Genomic DNA, 20,933 nt, shown 5'->3' with positions numbered 1-20,933 from the left:
AGAGCGGAGCGTGGGAGTCTTTCTGTTGGATCTGGTTAACTCTGATCCACAGCAGAGGTGTTGTTCACTCCTTTCCCAATTAAACCTACAATTCTCAAAGATGCATCTGTTTATTCTGCCCTGACATTTAAAGATTTGGTGAAGAGAATAACCAGAATGGAAACTATTTCTGCAGGAACAGCTCCCTGTTTTGCAAGCTGAGCACTCCTCATAAGAGGATCCTTACAAATGTAAAGCTACTTAAATGGGATGTTCAGGGGTTAAATCAATCAATCAATCAATCAATCCAGGGACATCAGCAGGGTACACTTCTCAAGTCTGATTTTATTCTGTGGGAAACATTAGTCTCTTACACATCTAACTTTTTGGTGCAATATGACAGACAGCTACTCAGTACAGCAGTGCCTACAGTTAATATATCCATGTTTACAAGCAAAATAATAAACATTGTTAAAAAGATAAATATTAGTCTCGGTGTAAAGCACAGCACGCAGTCCTCTTGACTCGTAGCAGTAGAACTGTATTGCATCAGTCTTACATAAATATACTGAACCTCACGCTGGTTCTAGGCAGATACACACACTGGTTTTTACAGCAGATACAGTGTCTATTCTGTCCTCATGCAGCTCTGGGCTCAGAGCCCGCCTAAGCAACTGGAGACAGAGAAAGTGCAATTTAAAAACAACAGTGACACTAAACATCCAGGGCAACAAGGACACACAGATGCATGGCAGGACAGGTGTGTGCACTGTATGTGAGAGAGTATGTGCGTGTCTGATATTAGGAGCACTGCAGAGGCTAGGTTACAGTTCATGAGTTTGTCAAGACAAAACAGAGAGGAGTGAGGCTGAGGGAAATGATACAGACAGGAATGAACATGGTTTGTGGCCAAACAGAGAAGGCTGTTGACGTTGTTACTGGAGCTCTTTTACAACACACATACTGACACCTCACAGACCTTCAGCTGTTTTACACAGATTGGACTTTGTGGGCCACCGTACAGTTTGGGCCTTCACATGGCTACTGAAGCGTCCGACTCTTTAGGCCGGTTGCGTACAACATGCTCCAGCTGTCCGGAGTCTGAGACGTCGTAGCTCGTCTTGTACTTAGCCAGGATCTTCATGAGGGGACGCAGCTTCAGCCACCACTGCTCTTTAGGGATCCTGTGACTGCAAACAGACAAGGAAATCTCAGCACTGTGGTTTGTTTTTTTTAACACTGTGGCATAAATGTCCTACTTCTGTGTTTAGCTTATGTTTCACTTACTGAAGCGATGGATGCTTTAACATCCATTTCACAGTGACTTTAAGTTCAGAGTGTGATACGTACACAAAGTCTGTCTCCTCCTTGAGTTGTACGACGGGCTGGAAGACCAGAGCCCGGCGACGCATCCCCAGCAGACAGCAGGAGTCCTCAGTGTTGGCAAACACTCGGCCTGCAGGGAAACACAGCAGCACTCAGAGGTGGAACCACAGGAACATACCTTAGCTGCCCCTGTTTTCCCCTCACAAATATACAGTACACAGACTTAACATTATGCAGTGTGTGTGTGTGAGAGGGTGTGTACAGTCAGATGAGGACTCTTTCTTTTAGCTAATGGCTATCTTGAAGACTATAAATAAAAGAGTTTGTATGGATCTACAGGAGGACTACAATTGGGTGGTGCAACTGATACAGACAATAGAAACTGTCACTACTCAAAAGCAACTAAAGCGACATAAAGCACCATAGACACAGAGAGATGTGGGGCAAAGCAGAAAAAAGAAATAGGTGCTTTATTCATACAGCCAATGCTTCTATATTTCCAGTCCAACTATTCCACATGACTTGTGAACTGGAAACAGTGTAGCATGGTGGCTGCTGATAACTTTTATAAGGTAAGACACATCGTAGCTGTGCCCCACATGTGCCTGGACAGGCTGTGTGCTTCTTCAAGATATGGCAGGGTGGTGGAAATGACAGACAGGGACATGGAGCTAAATATACAGATGTAGATGGTCATGGAGCCAGCATGAAAAAAAAAAACAGATTTACCTTCATCTTATGTCATCCATGTGAATGGGAAATAGACATAAAAAAACAAAGAGGAGTTTTAACTTTAATCATAGCCTTTAAACACATGCAGTGTGGTTTTAAGACACAACTATTGATTAGAAACATCAGACATCACTCAGTTGGTAGTCTTATCCATCAAAAGGAAAGTAAGTCAGTACATTGGTCAGTAATTTCCTCATTAAACTGTTACATTGATGGGTGTAAATGATCAATAATTAATTTCCTTTACAAGGACAAAAATACATCAAAATATCAGACAGTGACTCCATGACAGATCTGGGTAAAGGTCTGCTTCACAACGGCCACGCCTCTGCAAGGAGGGGGGCGGGGGGGTTAGCTACCACAATGCATTTCACTCAAGTGAAACGTGAACCTCACCTTGTCTGAACGTCTCAACCAGCTTTTTGGAAATCCACTGCATCGCCTTGGCAGAGATCTTAGTCCCAAAGTTCCGGTCAAACGGAGATGGTGCTCCTCCCTTTCAAAGGAAGAGAGAGGTATCACTCTAGAGCACACAATGCAACATGAGCACAGCGCTTCAGATTTTCCACCCATGTGTTTTGCATGTGTGTTGGTATTTTGCATTTATTTTTTGTGTATTTTACTAGCATCTTATTCTTCTAGTCTTTATTCTGATGTTTTGTTCACCCAACACTCACTCTGCTTGAATTACAAATTCTACCTTTTCATCTTTAAAAATCCAGATGCACCAAGACACCAACCAAACTTCATTTATTCCATATTAAAGGGTACATATTTGTTGAAGTTGTGCCTATGTTTAAAACTTAATATCCCAAAATCTACATTCATTTCTTCTTTCCTGTATCCCATTACTTTGTACAGACACGACCCAATTTCTTCTCAGGAATCATCAAAGTTGTTGTTTCATCCTGTTTGATCTGTGATAATCTCTAGACGCACAAAGCCAAAATACAACAAAGCACATACAGAAAGAATGGGGCTAAGTAATTATGAAAATGGCATTTCAGATAGAAATATGGAAAACTTTTCATCAAATCCTCCTTATTCTGGAGGAATTGTTACCACTGACACTGCTACAGAAGGAGAGATGGTAAATTGTAAAGAGTATGGTGAGGCCTACCTGCTGCATGTGTCCCAGCACATTCTTCCTGCAGTCAAACACCCCCCTCCCTTCTTCAGAGTACAGCTGGTAGATAAAGTCTGTGGTGTAGTTTTCATTAGAGTTCTCATTCCTACAAACACAGGATGGAACACAACTGTAAGATGTCTGAGTCTACATCCACCCATCCAACAGCATGCTGGAGATACTTCATATCCAAAGTGTCATCAGCTTTTTAAAATCTGGGTTAAGTTTATGTTATTCTAACATCTAAATGTCATCTGATGATCTGATGACATCCGCACTGGATCTGTTTACTATACAAGCTGCTAAAAATCTAATTCTGTGAGCTGGAAATACGGGATTATAAAACTGCAGCAACAGCACATCAGCTGCAGGTCTGCTCTGTACTGAAGGTTTTACATTTGGCTGAACTGCAGGTTTGACTCTTCTGTTTACTTACTATTACAGAGTTTTTACACACTTGGTGAGGCTGTGAAATGTACTGTATGTGCAAATATTTTTGCTAAGGTGATTTAAGATACCATTTTCATACCTGAGGACCAGTCCTCTTTGAATGCTGGTCTTCATTTTCTCTGTCAGATGCTCAACATTGGCCTGTGGGAAGAAACAGTGCGTGTAAGTGATGTTGACCAGTAGATGGAATTGTGAAGGCTCTCAAAATGATACCTGACTACCCTCTAGTGGATGAAGTGAGAGATGGCCATTAGGGACTGATGCATGAATTCATATTGGTGCCTATGTGTGCCTGTTACAATAGAAAAGTGCATCACCTGCAGGTCTCTGATGTCAAATGGCTCCTCATAGATGTAAGCAGCATCAGCTCCAGCAGCCAGTCCTCCAACACTGGCCAGGTAGCCACAGTAGCCTCCCATGGTCTCAATGATAAACACGCGTCTCTTGGTCCCACTTGCTGATTGCTTGATGCGGTCACAAGTCTGACACATGCATATAAACTCACACTGTTAGTATATGTAAATTATTATGAGCTAAGAATTATTCAACTCTGTGTAAATGTCTGAGCTACCTGCAGTTAAATGTCTGTCATGTTTAACATAAACTGTCAAAAAATCAAATCAAGCAAGCAAGATTAGAGGTCATATTCAGAATGACACGCATTTCAAGGCCCACATGCTTATTTATCAATCTGCACAAGAGTCAACTTGCTACATTTAAACATTTCAGGCAGATTCAGGCTAAAATGCTGCTTCCACCAGTTAGAGACTGGAGTCCTGCACAAGGATGAGAGAGCACATCAGACTGCAAACTTTAGGTATCATTTACAGTTAAAACATAAAACACTTGATTCAAATCATATTTGGAGAAGAAAACTATATTGATCTGATGTTAAAACTTAATTTTAATAGTCCAATGCTGACAATCAGTTTGATATCAGGTGACTGTGATGGCAGTAAAACGACCAGTGATAGATTATGGTCGTGAGAATGGCTGCCGATATCTACAGAGCTGCAGCAAATACTCATCGGCTTTTATAACCTGACAGTCTTTTGATTGTAAGCACTGGACCTTGAACTCCACTGATACTTGACATCATGTGTCATTTTCATCCTCTTTGCATAAGCATTTTGAACAAAGCTCTGAGCTGCACCGGTGGCGGTTTGACTGCCTTACCTCTACGATGGCATTGAGGGCCGTGTCTGCCCCGATACTTAGATCTGTGCCGGGTACATTGTTACTTATGGTGGCAGGCAGCATACACATCGGGATGCAAAACTCCTCATAGGTAGCACGAGCCTCATACAGCTGCAGCAGACTCTCAAACGCCTGAAGCGGCAGTATATGAAAACATTAGAGCCACTCAGTGGGCCAGCCACTGAGAGAGAGAGGGGTGAGTCTCTCTCAGTTTGTTAAGAGCGTATCCTGCCATTCCGGCCCTTTCCGTGTGATAGCAGCTATGGCTTCCCTTTGGCAGAAAGGACAGGAGGACGAAAGTGTGAATACAGAGATGGAAAAGATGGTGAAAGAATGGGAAGGAAGAAAGACACAGAAAAGAGTGGTAGAGGAGAGCCAGATAGACAGATAGTGGGAAAACAAAATGTGCGAGAAAAGTAACGGTTCAGATACTGTAGAACAGAGGGAGGAAAGACAGGAAAAGACAAAGATGGAACGAGATGAGACAGATGTGAGAGGTTGTTTGTGAGCCTCAGCAGCTTAATGCAGTGACACTGAATACAGCAACCACGTGACGGCCATATCTGCTGGGCAAGCACTGATCGAGTCTGCATACACAGGAGGATGAGGAAGATGATGGTGGCCAAGCCACAATTCAGGCTCACAGATGATTTTCTGTTTATATTTACGCTGACTCCTTTGTTTTATATAGAGTTAAATTTATGTTAATTTGAATGATCATAATGCTTTAGACAAAACAGCAAGTGTAAGGATGCTGTATTATTTTGTTTTATATAATCTTGGCACAAAGCATGTCAAATTTATGTGTTGTTAATGAATGAAGTCAGAGCAAGAGCTTCACTATTAATTAAAGAAGTCACACACAGTATACATGCTAGTGCATATTAACAGTACTAAAGACTGTTAGTTTGTGTTGTGTAGCCGTACAGTATGTGTAAGATGACTAGGCAACGTCAAACCTGCATGCTGTTAACCACTCATCTTGATGTTAGTGATGTGGGAGGACACAAACACACATACACACACAGTCAGGAAGGGCAGGCAGAGCAAACATGGCGGCCACGACACTTGTGCAGCTCACAGCATGCCTCCATGTTGTCACGCACTTACTTACCTGATTGGGAAGGGAGGGACGCTACTCTGTAACTTGGCTTTACCTTTACCAGTCATGCCTCACAGAACAGGATTTAAACTGTCTGTCTGTGCTGGATCTCTGATGGTTTTAGTGAGACTTTTTCCAGATGGGGCTGATGCCATGTTCACACAGATTTCCTCCAATTGATCCACGTGACTGGCTGGTAAATACTCAGTGACTGGTAAATGAGTGAGCGATTTCTCCCTTCTTGAAACGTGATTGGCTGGCTGGCTATGTAAGCATGGTTGTGGATTTTGGGTTTGTCTGCTTGCTTGCGAGCATGTGTGTGTGTGCTTTATATGTGTCTGTGTGATGCTGAGATCAACTATTCTCATTGCCAGCCCCATCACTTACAGTAGTGATGGCGTTCAGAGCCGTGTCAGCGCCAATGCTGAGGTCTGAGCCCGGCACATTGTTGGAGACAGTGGCTGGGACCATGACCATGGGCACACAGAACTCGTCATATTTCCCGCGCGCCGTTAACAATTCCAGCAGTGACAGGAAGGCCTGCAGGGCAGAGCCAAGGGCTTTAGTGTCTGCAGGGGTGGAACTTTGGTAGGTTTGGTTGAGAGGTGCTACTTGCCACAAGGAGGGGAAAGACAAAAGTGGAGGGTGCCAAGGGGAGGAGCCAGGTCTATCACAACGGACAGCAGCGAAACAGACAGGTACCACTCCACACACACACTCTCAAAAACACATAAATACATACACATCTGTACATACACATCAAACTCATTTGCTTGCATACATCACAGGAAAATTAAAGCTGGTGGGCATCTAATTGGGAGAGCGTGAAATGGCTGGAAAAAAGCAGGTGTTCTCTGTTTCCAAACAAAATTATTATAATTACTATATAATGATATTTCAGTTCCAATGTTGGTTCACTTTTCATTTAAATGAAACATATGCCTCAAGTTAAAGATTCTACTTTCTTTCCTAAATTTAAGGCATCAACAGTGAACCAACTTCATGTTGCAGTTGTTCTTATTAGCTCTACTGTTCCAGTTTTGACAGAGAAATGACTGAAGCATGATTATGTACATGGACTATATATGGAATTATATGGTGGTGTGCTGACATAAAATGGGATAAGACTGATGGAAAGGGTCAACACTGTACACTGTAAACTATAATATCCATATATGTACATCTGACATTAGAATTAGTAATGCCTCAAAAGGTACTTTGAGATTTTTTTTAATTATAACTTTCATGTCACTTTATATATCATTTGCACACTGACGCTAATTCAAAACTCAAGAGCTAAGAAGCTTATGGCCAAAAAAAGATGAGAATGTAGACAAGCTAATAGGGACAAAGGAGTTTTGAACGTACCTCAAATCCACCAATAACTAGCAGTGCATTTATGTTGTGCTTTCGCATCTGCTCAGCAATTTTGTCAACATGCTTTGCAGGCAGAGTTCTGCAGACAGGAAACAACATGGGAAGCAACAAGATTATAATCTGTCACCAAATAGTGTTCCTTTTATCAGTAGATTTGCATGGCCAGACTGAATTTGGACCTTAGCTCAATACTCAACCTTTTGGTTCCAAGTAGAGATCCACCCTGTCCCGTCCATCCACCGACATCAGCCCATTTAATCTCCTTAATCTGTGGGGAAGACAACAGCAACATGAAATCTTGAGTGTTTTACTGGAGTACACCTTTAACATTTAAATACTTCCTTTACTGGAGAAAAACAACTTTTTCTTCCATTATCCATTTCTGGTTGTTGCAGAAACCTGAAGTTAAAATAAATGACAATCTACTAGCATCCAAATGAAATAATCCTACACTTTAATACACTAAAATCCTTCTCTGTTCTGCATTTTCTGACATGTCCCCCTGGGGTCACAGTGCAGAGACAAGTTCATTTTCTAAACACACTCTTATATATAACAGAGGAATTGGACCAGTGAAAACAGAGGTGTGTGGCAGAAAAGCCCAAAGCACTGAAGTATAGAAATTCATTACTCCCACTTGTCTAATCTTCTTAGGGGTCAGTTGGCGCTGTCTGGTTTCAACTGGCAGGGGCACACACAGGATGTTTAACTAACCAGTGATGTGGGACACATTTTGATGAAGATAAATGGTCATATCTTTTGTTAAGTGCTGCTCTCTGAATGAGCCAAAACTGGACAAAAGGGATCTAAGGTTTCTCACTGGGGGAAGGTCACAAGAGGATAAGAGAGAGTGTCAATCCAGTTTTGCCAGTTCACAGAGCAGGAAAATAGTCTCAGATGACAGCCCTGACTAAAGTTTTACACAGAAAAGGTTTTCCCTTAAAGATCACGCACATACCTACTACTGTTTTTACCTTTCATTCAAAACTCAAGACTCCCTGAATATTTCAGTGTTAGTTAATCATTTTCTGCAGCCCTCTGTCTGTTAATTGTAGTACTGCATCGGTTTAGTCTGAGCAGGGCAGAGGAGGGAGAGTCAGTGTGGAAAAATGGTTTACATCAGATTATCCTCTGGGTTTTCCTGATTATTCTTCAGTCAGGGATCTAACAATCATTGTGCATTGCCTGACTCATCAAGCTAAGCCAATTATATTTGAGCTACTGACAGTAATACACATTATAATTTTATTAAGCTGTTATGATAAAATGTTTTGATGAATACAATGAAATTATAACATGAAATCTATTTAATGTGATGACCTCCCAAGAAGATTCTGACATGACATACCATAGTAGAGTACATGTGCCAGTATGTCAGTGCTAGAGTACCCACCTGTCCTTTGTAGAATCCCTCAAATCCGTCACTGACAGCAAACATCTTGTGCCCCTCAGAGATGCCCACCCTAACAGCTGAACGTACGGCAGCATTCATGCCAGCTGCAGGGGCACCAACATTCAGCACTGCCACATTGAAGTTGCTCTAGAACAAATAAAATGCAACATCAATAGTTTTATCATCGCAATACACAGAGTATGTCTCAGCTGTTGTTGTTATTGTTAGACAGTTGTTCGAACTCTGCAGAGTGAATCAATAAATGGCTCCTGGCCTGCACTCAGCTACATGCTGGGCCTACAGTGGTCATTATCACAGATGCAGGGGGAGCCAAACCCTGAGGCCAGCTCCACAGCATGGAGTCCTCCATGCTGCCTCTACACCTCACTGATGTTCAGTGTTAGCTGCCTCCTCTGGAGCAGCAGCAGCAGGCTGCAGCAGCTCCTGGCAGAGTTAAACAAGTCATCCCTCAGCAGGGAGCCAGGTGTCATCTGATAGCAGTGAACAGTAGACCAACACTGAGCCACCTGGGCCTCATATGAACAGATCAGTGACTACAATTACAGGCCTCAAATCCACTGTGGATAACGCAGCAAACAAGTTAAAACTGTTTATTTTGAACTCGTCGCCATAATTACAAGTCACCTTATTAAACTTAACAGCAGGCAACAACTGACGCCATATCTAATGGATGCCAGCATAGCTAGCATGCTGTAATTTCCCTTTTTACAGAAATATACTCATCCGTTTACAGTAATACTTTACTCTGTAAGCGAGCCTTGTTTTACCAAGGATATCTCTGAAAATAGCAGCAGCACAGTGCATCATGACTGCAGGAGCTGAGTCATTACTTGCAGACAGATCCCTGGGACAGTGTAATAAAAAATTAACCATCTCAGTGTCTCAGTGAAGGCTGATTCGACTCCGCTAACAACAACCTGCACTCTAGGCATGGTGGGGACTGCTACTTAATGTATGGAAAAACAGCTCCAGCTCAGCTCAGACAGTGTTGGGAGTTGACAAAGCTGACAGCACTGTCAGTGTCGAGTCAAAAGTGCCAAAGGAAATGTCAAGATGTCATGAGGTGACTTACAGTTGGCAGTTCAGATTCTGGTTTACGATGAGCCAGCAGTTTGTATGTCTTCAGGTTGTTTTCAAAACTCCTGCAATAAAGCATAGAGCACTCAGTATGTTCACAGAATGCATGGAACATTTTCAGTGTCAAGGTGCATGACAACACACAATATACAGTAAAAACTGGGGGATACATTTTGAATTATCTGAATTACAGTTATTATTTCCTGATGATTGTTGACTGTATCCAGAGGGAAAACGACAGTCTACTGTTGTGTTCTAAAACAGCTCCTGTCGTTATCTTGAGTGAAGTGATAGTTTTGGTGTATCAGATTGGTCCCAGCAGGCCGTCAGTCATACCTGCCCCGAAGCTTAACAGCCTCCTCAAACCGCTTCTCGTCCATGGCCTTCTGGACCTCCTGAGTCTGAGAGAAACAGGAGAGTGTTTTCATTGTTTGACTTCAGTATTAATTCATACACTGTATTTCCTTTATGTACAAAAGTAGTGCCAAGTTTTTTAATTTATATCAGTTCAAATCAAATGCATCTGCATGCAAAGAGTGTGATGTTTGAAGTGTCTATTGTAAGCAAGATCATCTGTGCATGTAGAGCTAAATGCCTTCCTGGTGGGCAGAGAGAAAACAATGCATGAGTAAACATGTCATCATCTGTTCCATCTGTTACTATGTAACCTTGCTTTGACCTGTAAAAAGGCCTGCCTGTCATCCTTAAACCACTTCAAAAAATCTGAAAACATCAGAAAACAGTAGCAAGATTTGTCTGTCAAAATCCAATCATGTCAAGTGAGTGCAACAACAAAGCTCCCTTGTGCATTTCTCTGGAGATGGGTTGCTATTACATCATCATCATGCTGGCAGTCATTGCCAGCCCTGCCAAATGCTTTGGATAATCATTAACCAGACACAACTGCCTCTCAAACAATACAACTCTCTTGTGAACATTAGTGGTACTCCAGGCCCAATGGGCTGTGCTGTTTGTCATCATTACTTAAGCTCCTCCAACTGGTCCCCACTGACTCTGCCTCTCTGAATTCTGCAGAGTCATTTCTGAGTGTTTGTGTTGTATGTGCTTTGCAGTTTTCCTCTGTCCTCATATTCTGGACCTTTGTGTGTGTGTGTGTGTGTGTGTGTGTGTGTGTGTGTGTGTGTGTGTGTGTGTGTGTGTGTGTGTGTCAGTCTTGGCCCGTCTCCAGCCCTGTATGGTACTTACCATCTGTACACACTCCATCAGAGGCAGGCGCACTGATTGGTTCCCGCACAGAGAGACCACACAGGCTGGCGTGTTGGCTGTGGTCTCTAGAAGGGCAAGAACAGCCTCCACACCCATACGACTGGCCTGTGTAAGCAAACACACACACACACACACACAGATAAAAATGCATCATCCCCACTATCAAAACCTTGTTTGTTTCTTCTGAACACTCATTGTGTTTTCTTAACCAACATTCTTCCTCAATTCTATGTTTTATTTTTCACTCACTATTTTTTGAAACCAACCAGTACATTCATCATGTTCTCTGCATCAAATTTAGTTGGTTTGTGGTACACATGAAGAGATCTGCTGCTCACTGTCCGTGATGCAGTGCTTCACGTCCTGAGCCATAAATCTGTTAATGTGCTTAGCCTAAAACCTGGAGCCATTTCTCCTCAGACACACAGGATTAAACAGAAATGCTCTGGACAACTGGACTTTCCCTACAAAACACCTCAAATGGAGAGCTCATAGATAACATCTACATCAGCTTAAAAGTATGCACTTTTTATACTGTAGAGAATTTCTACTCTAAATGCTGCAGAGAGTGTAATGTATCATCAATATTCTAATGATTATTTTCTTGAATTTCAATATCATTTTGCCTATAACATCAGAAAGTCAGAAAATGGTTAAAAACATCTGTTAGAATTTCACACAGCTATTCAGATGATGTTTTATTTGATCAACAGTCCAAAACCCAAAGACATTCAGTTTGAAATCACGTATGAAAAACGACTCAAATGATTCATCAATTATCAAAAATAGTAACAGATTAATTTTCTGTTGATCGTCTGTTAATTAATCGACTATTCATGACATTTTCATGATGTTTCTACCATTAATCTTTTGAACTGTAGTATTATGTTGAAATTGTGCACATACCAGGATACGGTCAAAAGCAGACGGCGTCCCTCCTCTCTGCACATGTCCCAGGATTGTCACTCGTGTGTCAAAACCCAAGCATTTGACAACAAGCTGGGAAAATAAAATGCACAGGTCTTAGCAGTGATCATGAGAATATATTTTTCATTCCTCTAATGGAACTACTGTTAACTACTGAATCCTTAATGTGAAATGATACTAATTCAATTTCATGCATATGAGTAATACAGCTAAATGTACATTATTTGAATTATAGTGTGGAATAAATGTACGAGCAAAAATCCATACATACATGAAAGGACACATCACACACTGAAACACAAACACAATAGAAAAGCTGAAGAGAAGGGGAAACAGCAAAGCACAAGCAAGCCATTCTAATTTTTCAGTCATGTTAGCAAGGAGCTCTTAGCTTGTGCTGAATATCACAGAAGATCCCAGGCAAGAAGTGCTACATTAAACACAAGTAATCAGGTACTGTAAAAGAAAACAAAGTGCTTTACACGTGAGGAACATGTGACAGGTCATAACATACCGTGAAACTCCCTGTGAGCACATTTACAGTGAATGTGTCAAAACATATTCAATACGCTATGTGTGAGGTACGTAGAAATAAATGACATTTGACTGTTCAAATGTCTGGGGGTGAGGTTTAGTGGGTGGATCTGCTCAGAGTCGTACAGTAGTAGCAGTAGTATTGTGAAAGCCATCTTACCAAACTAGCGAGTGTGTCTGATAGAGCATTCCAGAAACACAGCAACAGAGTCAAAGCCACACCAGGGCAGCAGTACAGTAGAGGTCATACAGGAGGCAGTCGAAGCTGGAACTTGCCACACTCTTACACAAAGCTCTGTACTTACATTCTTAATACATTCAGTGGTAATGGGCTTGTTGTTACGATCAATCGCCCCTTCGGCTACAATTATGATATTCAGCCTTTTCATCCCTGCTCGGTTCTACAAGGAGGGGTGGTGGAGAAACAACATGACAGAAAAACTGAGACTGTGGCTGTGACGTGGGCTTTCAGAAGCACAGGGGCCCGACGATGCTAACAGCCTGGAGGCTGCTGAAAGATTCTCTCGTAATAAAAGCCTGGATGTCATTACAGCTTGTGTTTGCACTTTGTAATCAGCAATATGCTGCCGGCCTTATTGCTTGTCATCACTGCATTATCACAGGCTTAGCACACGCATCATGATTATCTTATCTGAGGCATGATGGGTCTTATTTCTGCTCACATCAACAACCTGTTAAACATACTGATTTCAATTACAATGGCAAGAAAGGTGTAAGGATGAGTATTTAGGCTGGTTGTAATTGTGGCATAGTGAACTGACTTCCATCAGTCGGGTCTCCATGCTTCTGGCTTCCCCTTTCTTTACACTCAGGTACTCACATCCTTGACAAAACTAGAGGTTATAGACTTCCCATGCCTGTCAAGGGCTCCCTCTGCAACTATGATTATGTTCAGCCTTGTGCCCCTGGAACGGGTCTAAATCACAGAACAATAGTATGTTTCCAAAGCAGAGAAAACACAGTGAGACACCAGACAACAGAGACTAAACAATTTCCTCTACATTAGTCCTCTCTGATAAAAACAGTCAGGATTTACTCCTCGGAGAAAGACAGAAACGTTATGAGGAGCGATAACAACATTGTCAGGTTAAACAAGAAACATTACACAACCTGAAGGCTGATACAATATGGTTCATTGGGTTTACTGTGGGGAGCTCAATAAGATCATGTTACCGCAGACAGTTTTTGACACATCTTCTCCTCCCAGCCGTCTTCTGGGGGCATCTCAGGGATCAACACCCAGTCTGCCCCACAAGCAAGGGCGCTCACCAAGGCCAGGTAGCTAGGATAAAGCACGTTGTGTATATAAACAATGTGTGTATAAACAGAGGTGATAATGGTCTCTGTTTCTGCCTTAGGAATTATGTTTTTCGGATCTGCTATTAAAGTTTATCAAATGCATTCTTACCCACAGTGTCTGCCCATGACCTCTAACACGAATGTCCTCTGGTGACTGAAAGATAAGAGCAGCAAATATGACTGGGCAGTGCATTTAGTTTGACAGCACTGGACTGATGTGTTCAAGAACAGACATTTAAAAGACGATGGTGAATGGAGCAGGACCTAACCTAAATGTAGCCATATGTTTTGTGTGTGATTTTACATGTGAACATTCCACTGCAATACTTTTATAACCACGTTATAAAATCAACATTTACCTATTGGAACTTAAATTACATGCTAGGAATGTGAAAGAGTCAGCTTCACCAAATACATCAGCATCTCTCCTCTATCCCCCCCTCACCTCTGTGCAGTTGTCATAATTGCGTCCACCACCTCGATGATTCTGTGCAGAGCTGAGTCAGTTCCGATTGTCATGTCAGTTCCACAGAAGTCGTTGTCAATGGAGCCAACCATCCCCACAATGTGAAGGGCTGAGTACTTCTGAACAGCATCAGCCTCTATCAAACCTGAAAGGATCAGCAGGTTAGGGTTGAACCAATGCCTCCTGTGTGTTTCCCACTGTATTCCTACATGAATTCAGACAGGTTACTCTTACAGCCTGTTGACATAATATCACAGGATGAGCAGCAATGGAAACTGCTGAGCACAGGGAAAACTTCAACTCCTCTTTGTACTATAAGAAACATCATTGATTTATGACTCAGAACCTTTCAGATTAGAGTAGAGATTAGTGTTCTGAGACTATTTGACTTCATGTTTTTGCAGGTATTAACAGCTATACAAACAAAAACATAAGGTTTTTCAGCAACGTGAACACAAATTAAGAAACTAGCAGTAAAGAGGAGGTTCATCTTTCCTCAGTACCTTGGTCCACCAGCTCTCCCAGCAGTCCACTCCATTCCTCCCTGAAGAGGTTGGCTCCTGTCAGGCTGCCATCTCCACCAATCACACACAGGTTAGTGATGCCGCGCTGCACCAGGTTGTGAGCAGCCTTCAGACGCCCTTCATGGGTGCGAAACTCTTTACAGCGAGCGCTGCCAATAACAGTCCCACCCTGATGGTGACATGAGTGAAAATTGAATCGATTAAAATTGAAAAAGATTAAATCACTCTCTTTTTACTTTGCCTTTAAGATACTTAGTTGCTTTTTTAGGACTCAGTTCCGTGTACTTAGTTCAGGATGTGGACCAGTGTCTTGCTTCAGGACACTCTGACATGAGTAAATACTGCTGATAAGTACACACACACTGCTGAGATGTTAGCTGATCAACACTCTAACCACAAAAACAGCCTTATCTTTTAGCCACATGACTTGCATGTTCCTTTTTAACTTTTAGTAGAGTAGCTGTATTTTATTCATAATGTAAGTCTAAAGCAGACATCCACAGATGAGGGACTGACTGTTTCTGGAGCCCCCACAGTAAATGCATTATTATACATGTGGAATGATGCCCATGATAATTACTCACCACTTGTAACATGCTGGAGACACTTTCCCACGTGGCTTCCCTTATGTTCTCTCCACCATCGACCATACCCTGATATCCCTGATTAGAAAAAGAATAAGCTTCTTGGTAAATAAATAAATACAAGAGATTTCTCAACAGACACTCAAGACAACATTAGGCAAACAGCTAGAGTGATGTGCACTCCAAACTGCATCGGTGGTTCAGCATGACATAGAATGAAATAAATATTTCTGCCTAACAGCTGACAACAACAGCACAAATATGCAATTTTGAACCTCAATTGTTTCATATGGATGGATTTAAGTTTTCCCATCGTCCTAACACAGAGTCCTGCAGACACGTGCAAGAGAACACACAGATCACTGTGGTACCTGAGTGGGAGGGGAGTTTCATATGAGGCATCTGCCAAAGCCTCAAGTCAGTTATATAACAGCTCAGCGAGCGAGCAGGAACACCACATACACAGATGTGCAGGGATCACAGGATGAGCAAGCAGTACAGCTCTCACCAAACCTCCTCCAACATCTGCTATATTCCTGTGTTCATATATGTAGACTGAAATACTAATATCTTGACTTGCTGTCAATATGGAACAAAAGGGGAGAGGACCTGTCATGAAAACTATAATGTGTCACTACTCAAATATCTTTGACATTAAACTGCTAAAAAACACATTACTCATACTGTTGCAGTGTTGCAAGAAATAAACAATTGCTCATTTTGCATAAAAGCTATGTTGAAATGTATTTTGAAATGGCGGATCATGCACTGATATTATTATTATGTAGAGATAATGTGGCTTTAATTCATGTTTTCCTACTTCTGATCCACTTCTGTAGTAACTAAACTATGGACTGTGGCAAAAAAGGCCTTAATAATAATGATCATCAAAAATTTGGGCTCACCTCATGAATGAAATAAACTTTTGCACCCACATATAATCCCATTCGAACCACAGCACGTACAGCAGCATTCATCCCTGAAAGAGAAAGGATTAAAAAACAAAATCTTAACCATAAAGCTAACTTTGTGCAACATAACACTGCAGTGATGAGCAGAGTATATAGTTAAGCTGTAGAGAGAGAAAACACATTGCTTTAAACTACATGGCTGTTCATCTCTGTCACACAGAGCTGCAGCCATAAAACTTTATCTGCTCTCTCTAAGTATTTATATGTCTTGAATGTGTGCGACAATGTGTGTTAGTGTGGTAGAAGCACAGGCTTCGTGTGTTTCTTCTGTCTGACTGTGGTTCTGGGCAAGTTTTCTTCTCACTACAGCACACAGCCATTTTTGGTCAAAAGGTTTCCCTACTCCTCCTCCAGCCTGTCTGTTACCCTGTGGTTAGTCCAAGTGAACTCACTAACCAATAACACACTGTTCTGTGACTTGAATGTCAATGGTAGGTTTGCTTTAACACTGACAGTGAGAATAATAGCTAACGCTTTACGCACAACAGACAAACAGGAACTTGGCTGATTGAAGGAGATAGAAACAAGAGAAGAAAGGACTGAGTTTCCTTTTGTCTGTATACACTGGTGAATACTAAAAGCTGTAATGGCAGCCAAGTAGTGCTGTTACTAAGCAACACAAGTTTTAAGCCACTGGTGCAGTAGGAAAAACAATTATAAAAGAAAGGGAGAACTTTGAATCAGTCAGTGAAAACTTTCAAGGTAGAATCTACAGGGAAATGGGACTGAATCCACTTTTCTCAACATGGAAAGTTACAGAAGCAGGAAAGTACCAACAACCACCAGAGAGGGATCAACTATTCACCATACTGTCCAGCATGGAACAGCTCATGACCTTTTGTTACATAACTGTTCAAATGAACAGCCTGGTTTAACCACATTCAGGAAAAACAGAAGAAACTGGATCAGATTGTGAGAGAAAGAAATAACATTTAAATATTATTACAGGCATGTGTTCCTTCATTGTTCTTGTTGAGGGTTAGAATCTTTACCAAAGCAGATAATCTCTAAGTTTGGCCTTCTCATTCTGCATGACTGACACTTTCTCGTCCAGAGTGAGTGAAAGGACCAAGCCAAGGCTACACAATGCCCTCTGACACTGACGTTCAGCTCCTGTCATGCATGCCACAGGCTTGTTGATTTAAACTGGGGCCAACTCCATGTGCGTGTGTTTTTTTTCTGTGTGTATACATGTTCATGTGTGCGCTAACAGTGAAGCCTCATCCTAAAACCACCCACTACAGATCAATCCATTTCTCCTTAGCCAAGAAAAGCTATAAGTCAGCCACTGTCACATGTAAAACACTGCAGTGCAGCTTTGTGTTGAATGAAATGTAAAATGTAAAGAATGTGATCTAAAAACAACATTTTGATGGATCACTGCATGATCTGCAGGTGCAAATTGTGACCATATTCCATTCAGCAGCTTCTGTTTGTACTGTGCATGCTGACTCACTGTAACACTGTCATGACTGGACAGACCAGAGCCATCAATAACATTATCAGTTATACTTGTGCTTTTATTAGCTGGCAGTCCAAAGTGATGCTTGCAGTATAAGAGATGATTTTCCATAACTCCACAGATCATCTGGTTCTACTCATATTCAATCATTTCCATTTTACACTGACGTAACATATTTCTGGCTTTTTACCAAGTCAGGTTTTAAAACATCAGTGTTACTGCAGTATAAATGTCAGTGTCCTTTACCTCGTGGTCAAACGCCTTAATTGAAATTTCGACATAACTGAATACCAGAGTAACTTCTGCCTCTGCCAAACTGATTTTCAGCTATAAAAACCGTTACTCCATGAATACTACATTTCTTTTTATTGAGCAATACTATGGCATTTCATTACTATTAAAACACAGGGCTCTACATCGTGGTAGTGGGCGTGGATGACTCGTGTTGCGGTCAAATAAAGAGACGAGCCGGTGAACACGTGACCAGGGTTTCCTCGCTGACGTATGGCCCCGGCTGGGAGAGACGCAGCAGAGATGTATGCAGCTCATCACGTACACAGGATACAGGCATCCCACCGCCGGCCCTCACTGTGACTGCTAACCACAGCCTCAAGTCCCACCTCACTGATATCTACATGTTAATAGTGACATTGATCAGTTTCTATTGTCGCCGTCACTTTGTGCTCGTCAGTGACCTACAAGCCGCAGTGCAGTGGCCTGCACTTCTGTCTGTCACTGCTTCATCCAACTTAATCTGACTGTGAGTTCATTAAACGGCAACTAAAAGTCGTCAGCAGTGGTGCAGTACTACATACTGGCCTGTGACTGTGAGGAGGAAAACACGGCTCGACCTTGATGCTGCTAGCTGCTGTCACGGTGCTTATCGATAAACATGTCCACCAAATCAGTGACACGAGATGATGCTGTTAGCGACTTAGCAGGATGTGTCATGTTAGCATGCTAACTCACTGGCAGGCTTCCTGAATGAATGGTCATGACATTACTGTTTTCCTGCTCCGGCTCATTGTTTCACGTAGTGTTATAAATACAAGGCTCCCCTCTTTGCAGCATCCCACAGCAACAGCCGTGTGTTTCCGCCTGTCCATACTGATATACGGGTACTGAAGAAGTTGGTCTCGACTCTTACCTTGAGCATCCCCTCCGCTCGTCAGCACAGCGATGGCTTTCCCCGCTCCCGACAGGTTCTCAAAGAAGATCTTCTTGGTGTCTGGCTGCGCCATTTTCACAGCAGTTGAGTACCTCTCCTAGTCCTATTCGGTAAAATAGCACTGAGGACCCACGACAGTATAAAATTGTGCTATAGTGATGAAGGGCACCCGTCGTCCGCCCCCTCGGTGTCTGTATGCCCGCTATGCTCTCTCCTTCCCTCCTTTCCGCATCTATTCGACTATTAGCAGAGAGTGACTGGCGTTGGCATGGACCAATCAGAGGTCGGTTTTTGTGGCCGGGTTTGATTTTAAACCAATGGGAGAATTCGAGGCAGATATATGGGCGGGGCTTCATCGACAAGATCTCAGGTCTCAGTGGTGCAGTTTAGAGTAAATCCACCTAATTTAAGTTTATTTGACCAAATTCCTGTTTGGTACCGTCTGGTCACAGCTCATTGCCGCAAGTGAAATGCATCAGTTCTTCACATAAAAACTGTTACAATGCGGGAATGTTATATCGTTGGAATGACAAGTGTTGCAATGTTGCAGTAAGTGGCAACAAGATAAATAAATGTGCCATTGTTAAAGGTTAATGGATCACTTCTCCTGTTCCTCTCACAGTGGATTAATGATCTCAGCCTGCCAAACCCATTATCCACTCATCACAACACTGATTCTGATAAAGAACTGAGTTCTGTACTTCTGTAATTTATATTAGTGCTGTTAATTGTTTTTCATCTTTTTATTCACGTTTGTCTATTATCGTCATTTCTAACTTTGTTTTTTTTTTTTTTTGTTTTGTTTTGTTTTTTCAGCATTGATGATGCAGTTTGGCCATGAACACCAGAAACTACATGCTTCATTTAGCTTATCTTAAAACACAGCATGTCATTTTTATACAATTAAAATTGACTATGTTTGCCTGAGAATCTAACTCTACCTGTTCCACTAACCCCCATTCAAAACTGAAAAAAAAACCCACTGCAGCCTTTCACAATGAGTGATGAGGAAGTGTTCACTGAGGCCTTAAAGCCCCTTTGACTAAATCCTGGACTGTGACTTTCATTTTCCGAAAAGCTGAGGTATTCAGAGAGCCAGCCACTGATTCTTATTGGTACATGGCAACGTCTGACGTGCTCTTAGGTCTAACCTCAATGTAGCTCAGATTCTAGAGTAAGTTCGCTCTAAATCCCCCGGCAAACATGAATCACGCAATGCACTTTGATATCAGTATTCCGATTTCATCTTACTGTCTCCATCTAGTGGCATTCAGAACAAATTACAAACACAAAATGTGGATTTTGCCTGTGATAACCAAAGGTAAAATACTGTTGTCTAGAACTATGCTGAAATATTATGTTCAAGAAACTTTACCTACCTAAGATATTTTATTCAAAAATAATGTCAGTAAATTTAAGCAGTTGTTGAAGCATGTTTTCATACCTGTTTCTTTGCATCAGAAACACATTGCATGTGAAGTATTCTGCTTCATCTTTAGCAGAGTCCTTACATCCACTTGGATGACACATCCAAAAAGCTTTCAGTAACTTTCAAGGTGTCAGAAAGTTACTGTCATCAGTATCATCAGATTAAATAACAGTGCAATCATTAACTTATCAAGGTAAATCTGTGCCAGAATTTTTTCCTCAGACTGAGGAGGAGTTGTTCAGGCCTGGGGTCTAATCATAAATTTAAAATCATGACATTTCAAAACTTTTTGTCTGAAGATTAGAGTTGTAGCTGTTGGTCTTTGATGAGCTGGAAAAAGTCTGACTCAACAGTAAAGTCCTGAGAAACGTTTGTCCAGCAGGTCATTTAGAGAGAGGTCTTAATTAGACACAGGACCAACCACAACTAAATATATTTGGCATTATCATTCATTTGGATCTAGAAGTTAGTGATTTACACACAGATGCACAGAGAAATAAGGGGATTACAATTAGACAAAGTACAAAATATTAAAAATATC

The 20,933-nt window shown here is 41.7% G+C and overlaps 1 protein-coding gene across 5 annotated transcripts; it reads right to left on the bottom strand.

Annotated features, from left to right (window-relative positions):
• Nucleotides 1-304: 304 nt before the first annotated feature.
• On the bottom strand, nucleotides 305-19,203 carry pfkpa (phosphofructokinase, platelet a). 5 transcript variants are annotated; one of them, XM_051066657.1, is made up of 23 exons: nucleotides 18,943-19,202; nucleotides 16,268-16,341; nucleotides 15,363-15,440; nucleotides 14,758-14,947; nucleotides 14,234-14,399; nucleotides 13,898-13,942; nucleotides 13,663-13,771; nucleotides 12,774-12,869; nucleotides 11,914-12,006; nucleotides 10,987-11,112; nucleotides 10,117-10,181; nucleotides 9,776-9,845; nucleotides 8,683-8,829; nucleotides 7,487-7,557; nucleotides 7,281-7,368; nucleotides 6,300-6,452; nucleotides 4,790-4,942; nucleotides 3,931-4,095; nucleotides 3,693-3,754; nucleotides 3,158-3,269; nucleotides 2,434-2,533; nucleotides 1,330-1,435; nucleotides 305-1,169 (listed from the first exon to the last, which is right to left on the bottom strand). In XM_051066657.1, exons 1-23 carry the CDS (start codon nucleotides 19,034-19,036, stop codon nucleotides 1,013-1,015), a joined length of 2,520 nt encoding a protein of 839 aa, XP_050922614.1. In that variant the 5' UTR covers nucleotides 19,037-19,202; the 3' UTR covers nucleotides 305-1,012. The 5 variants fall into 5 exon arrangements, with proteins under 5 accessions (XP_050922614.1, XP_018553777.1, XP_018553776.1 ...); XM_018698261.2 differs by lacking the exons at nucleotides 4,790-4,942; nucleotides 12,774-12,869 and adding an exon at nucleotides 13,310-13,405 and having other exon boundaries at nucleotides 18,943-19,203; XM_018698260.2 differs by lacking the exon at nucleotides 4,790-4,942 and having other exon boundaries at nucleotides 18,943-19,203.
• Nucleotides 19,204-20,933: the final 1,730 nt, after the last annotated feature.

Source organism: Lates calcarifer, linkage group LG24 (assembly GCF_001640805.2).
Source record: "Lates calcarifer isolate ASB-BC8 linkage group LG24, TLL_Latcal_v3, whole genome shotgun sequence".
Lineage (NCBI taxonomy): Eukaryota > Metazoa > Chordata > Actinopteri > Centropomidae > Lates > Lates calcarifer.
This window is presented reverse-complemented; position numbering and strand designations above follow the sequence as displayed.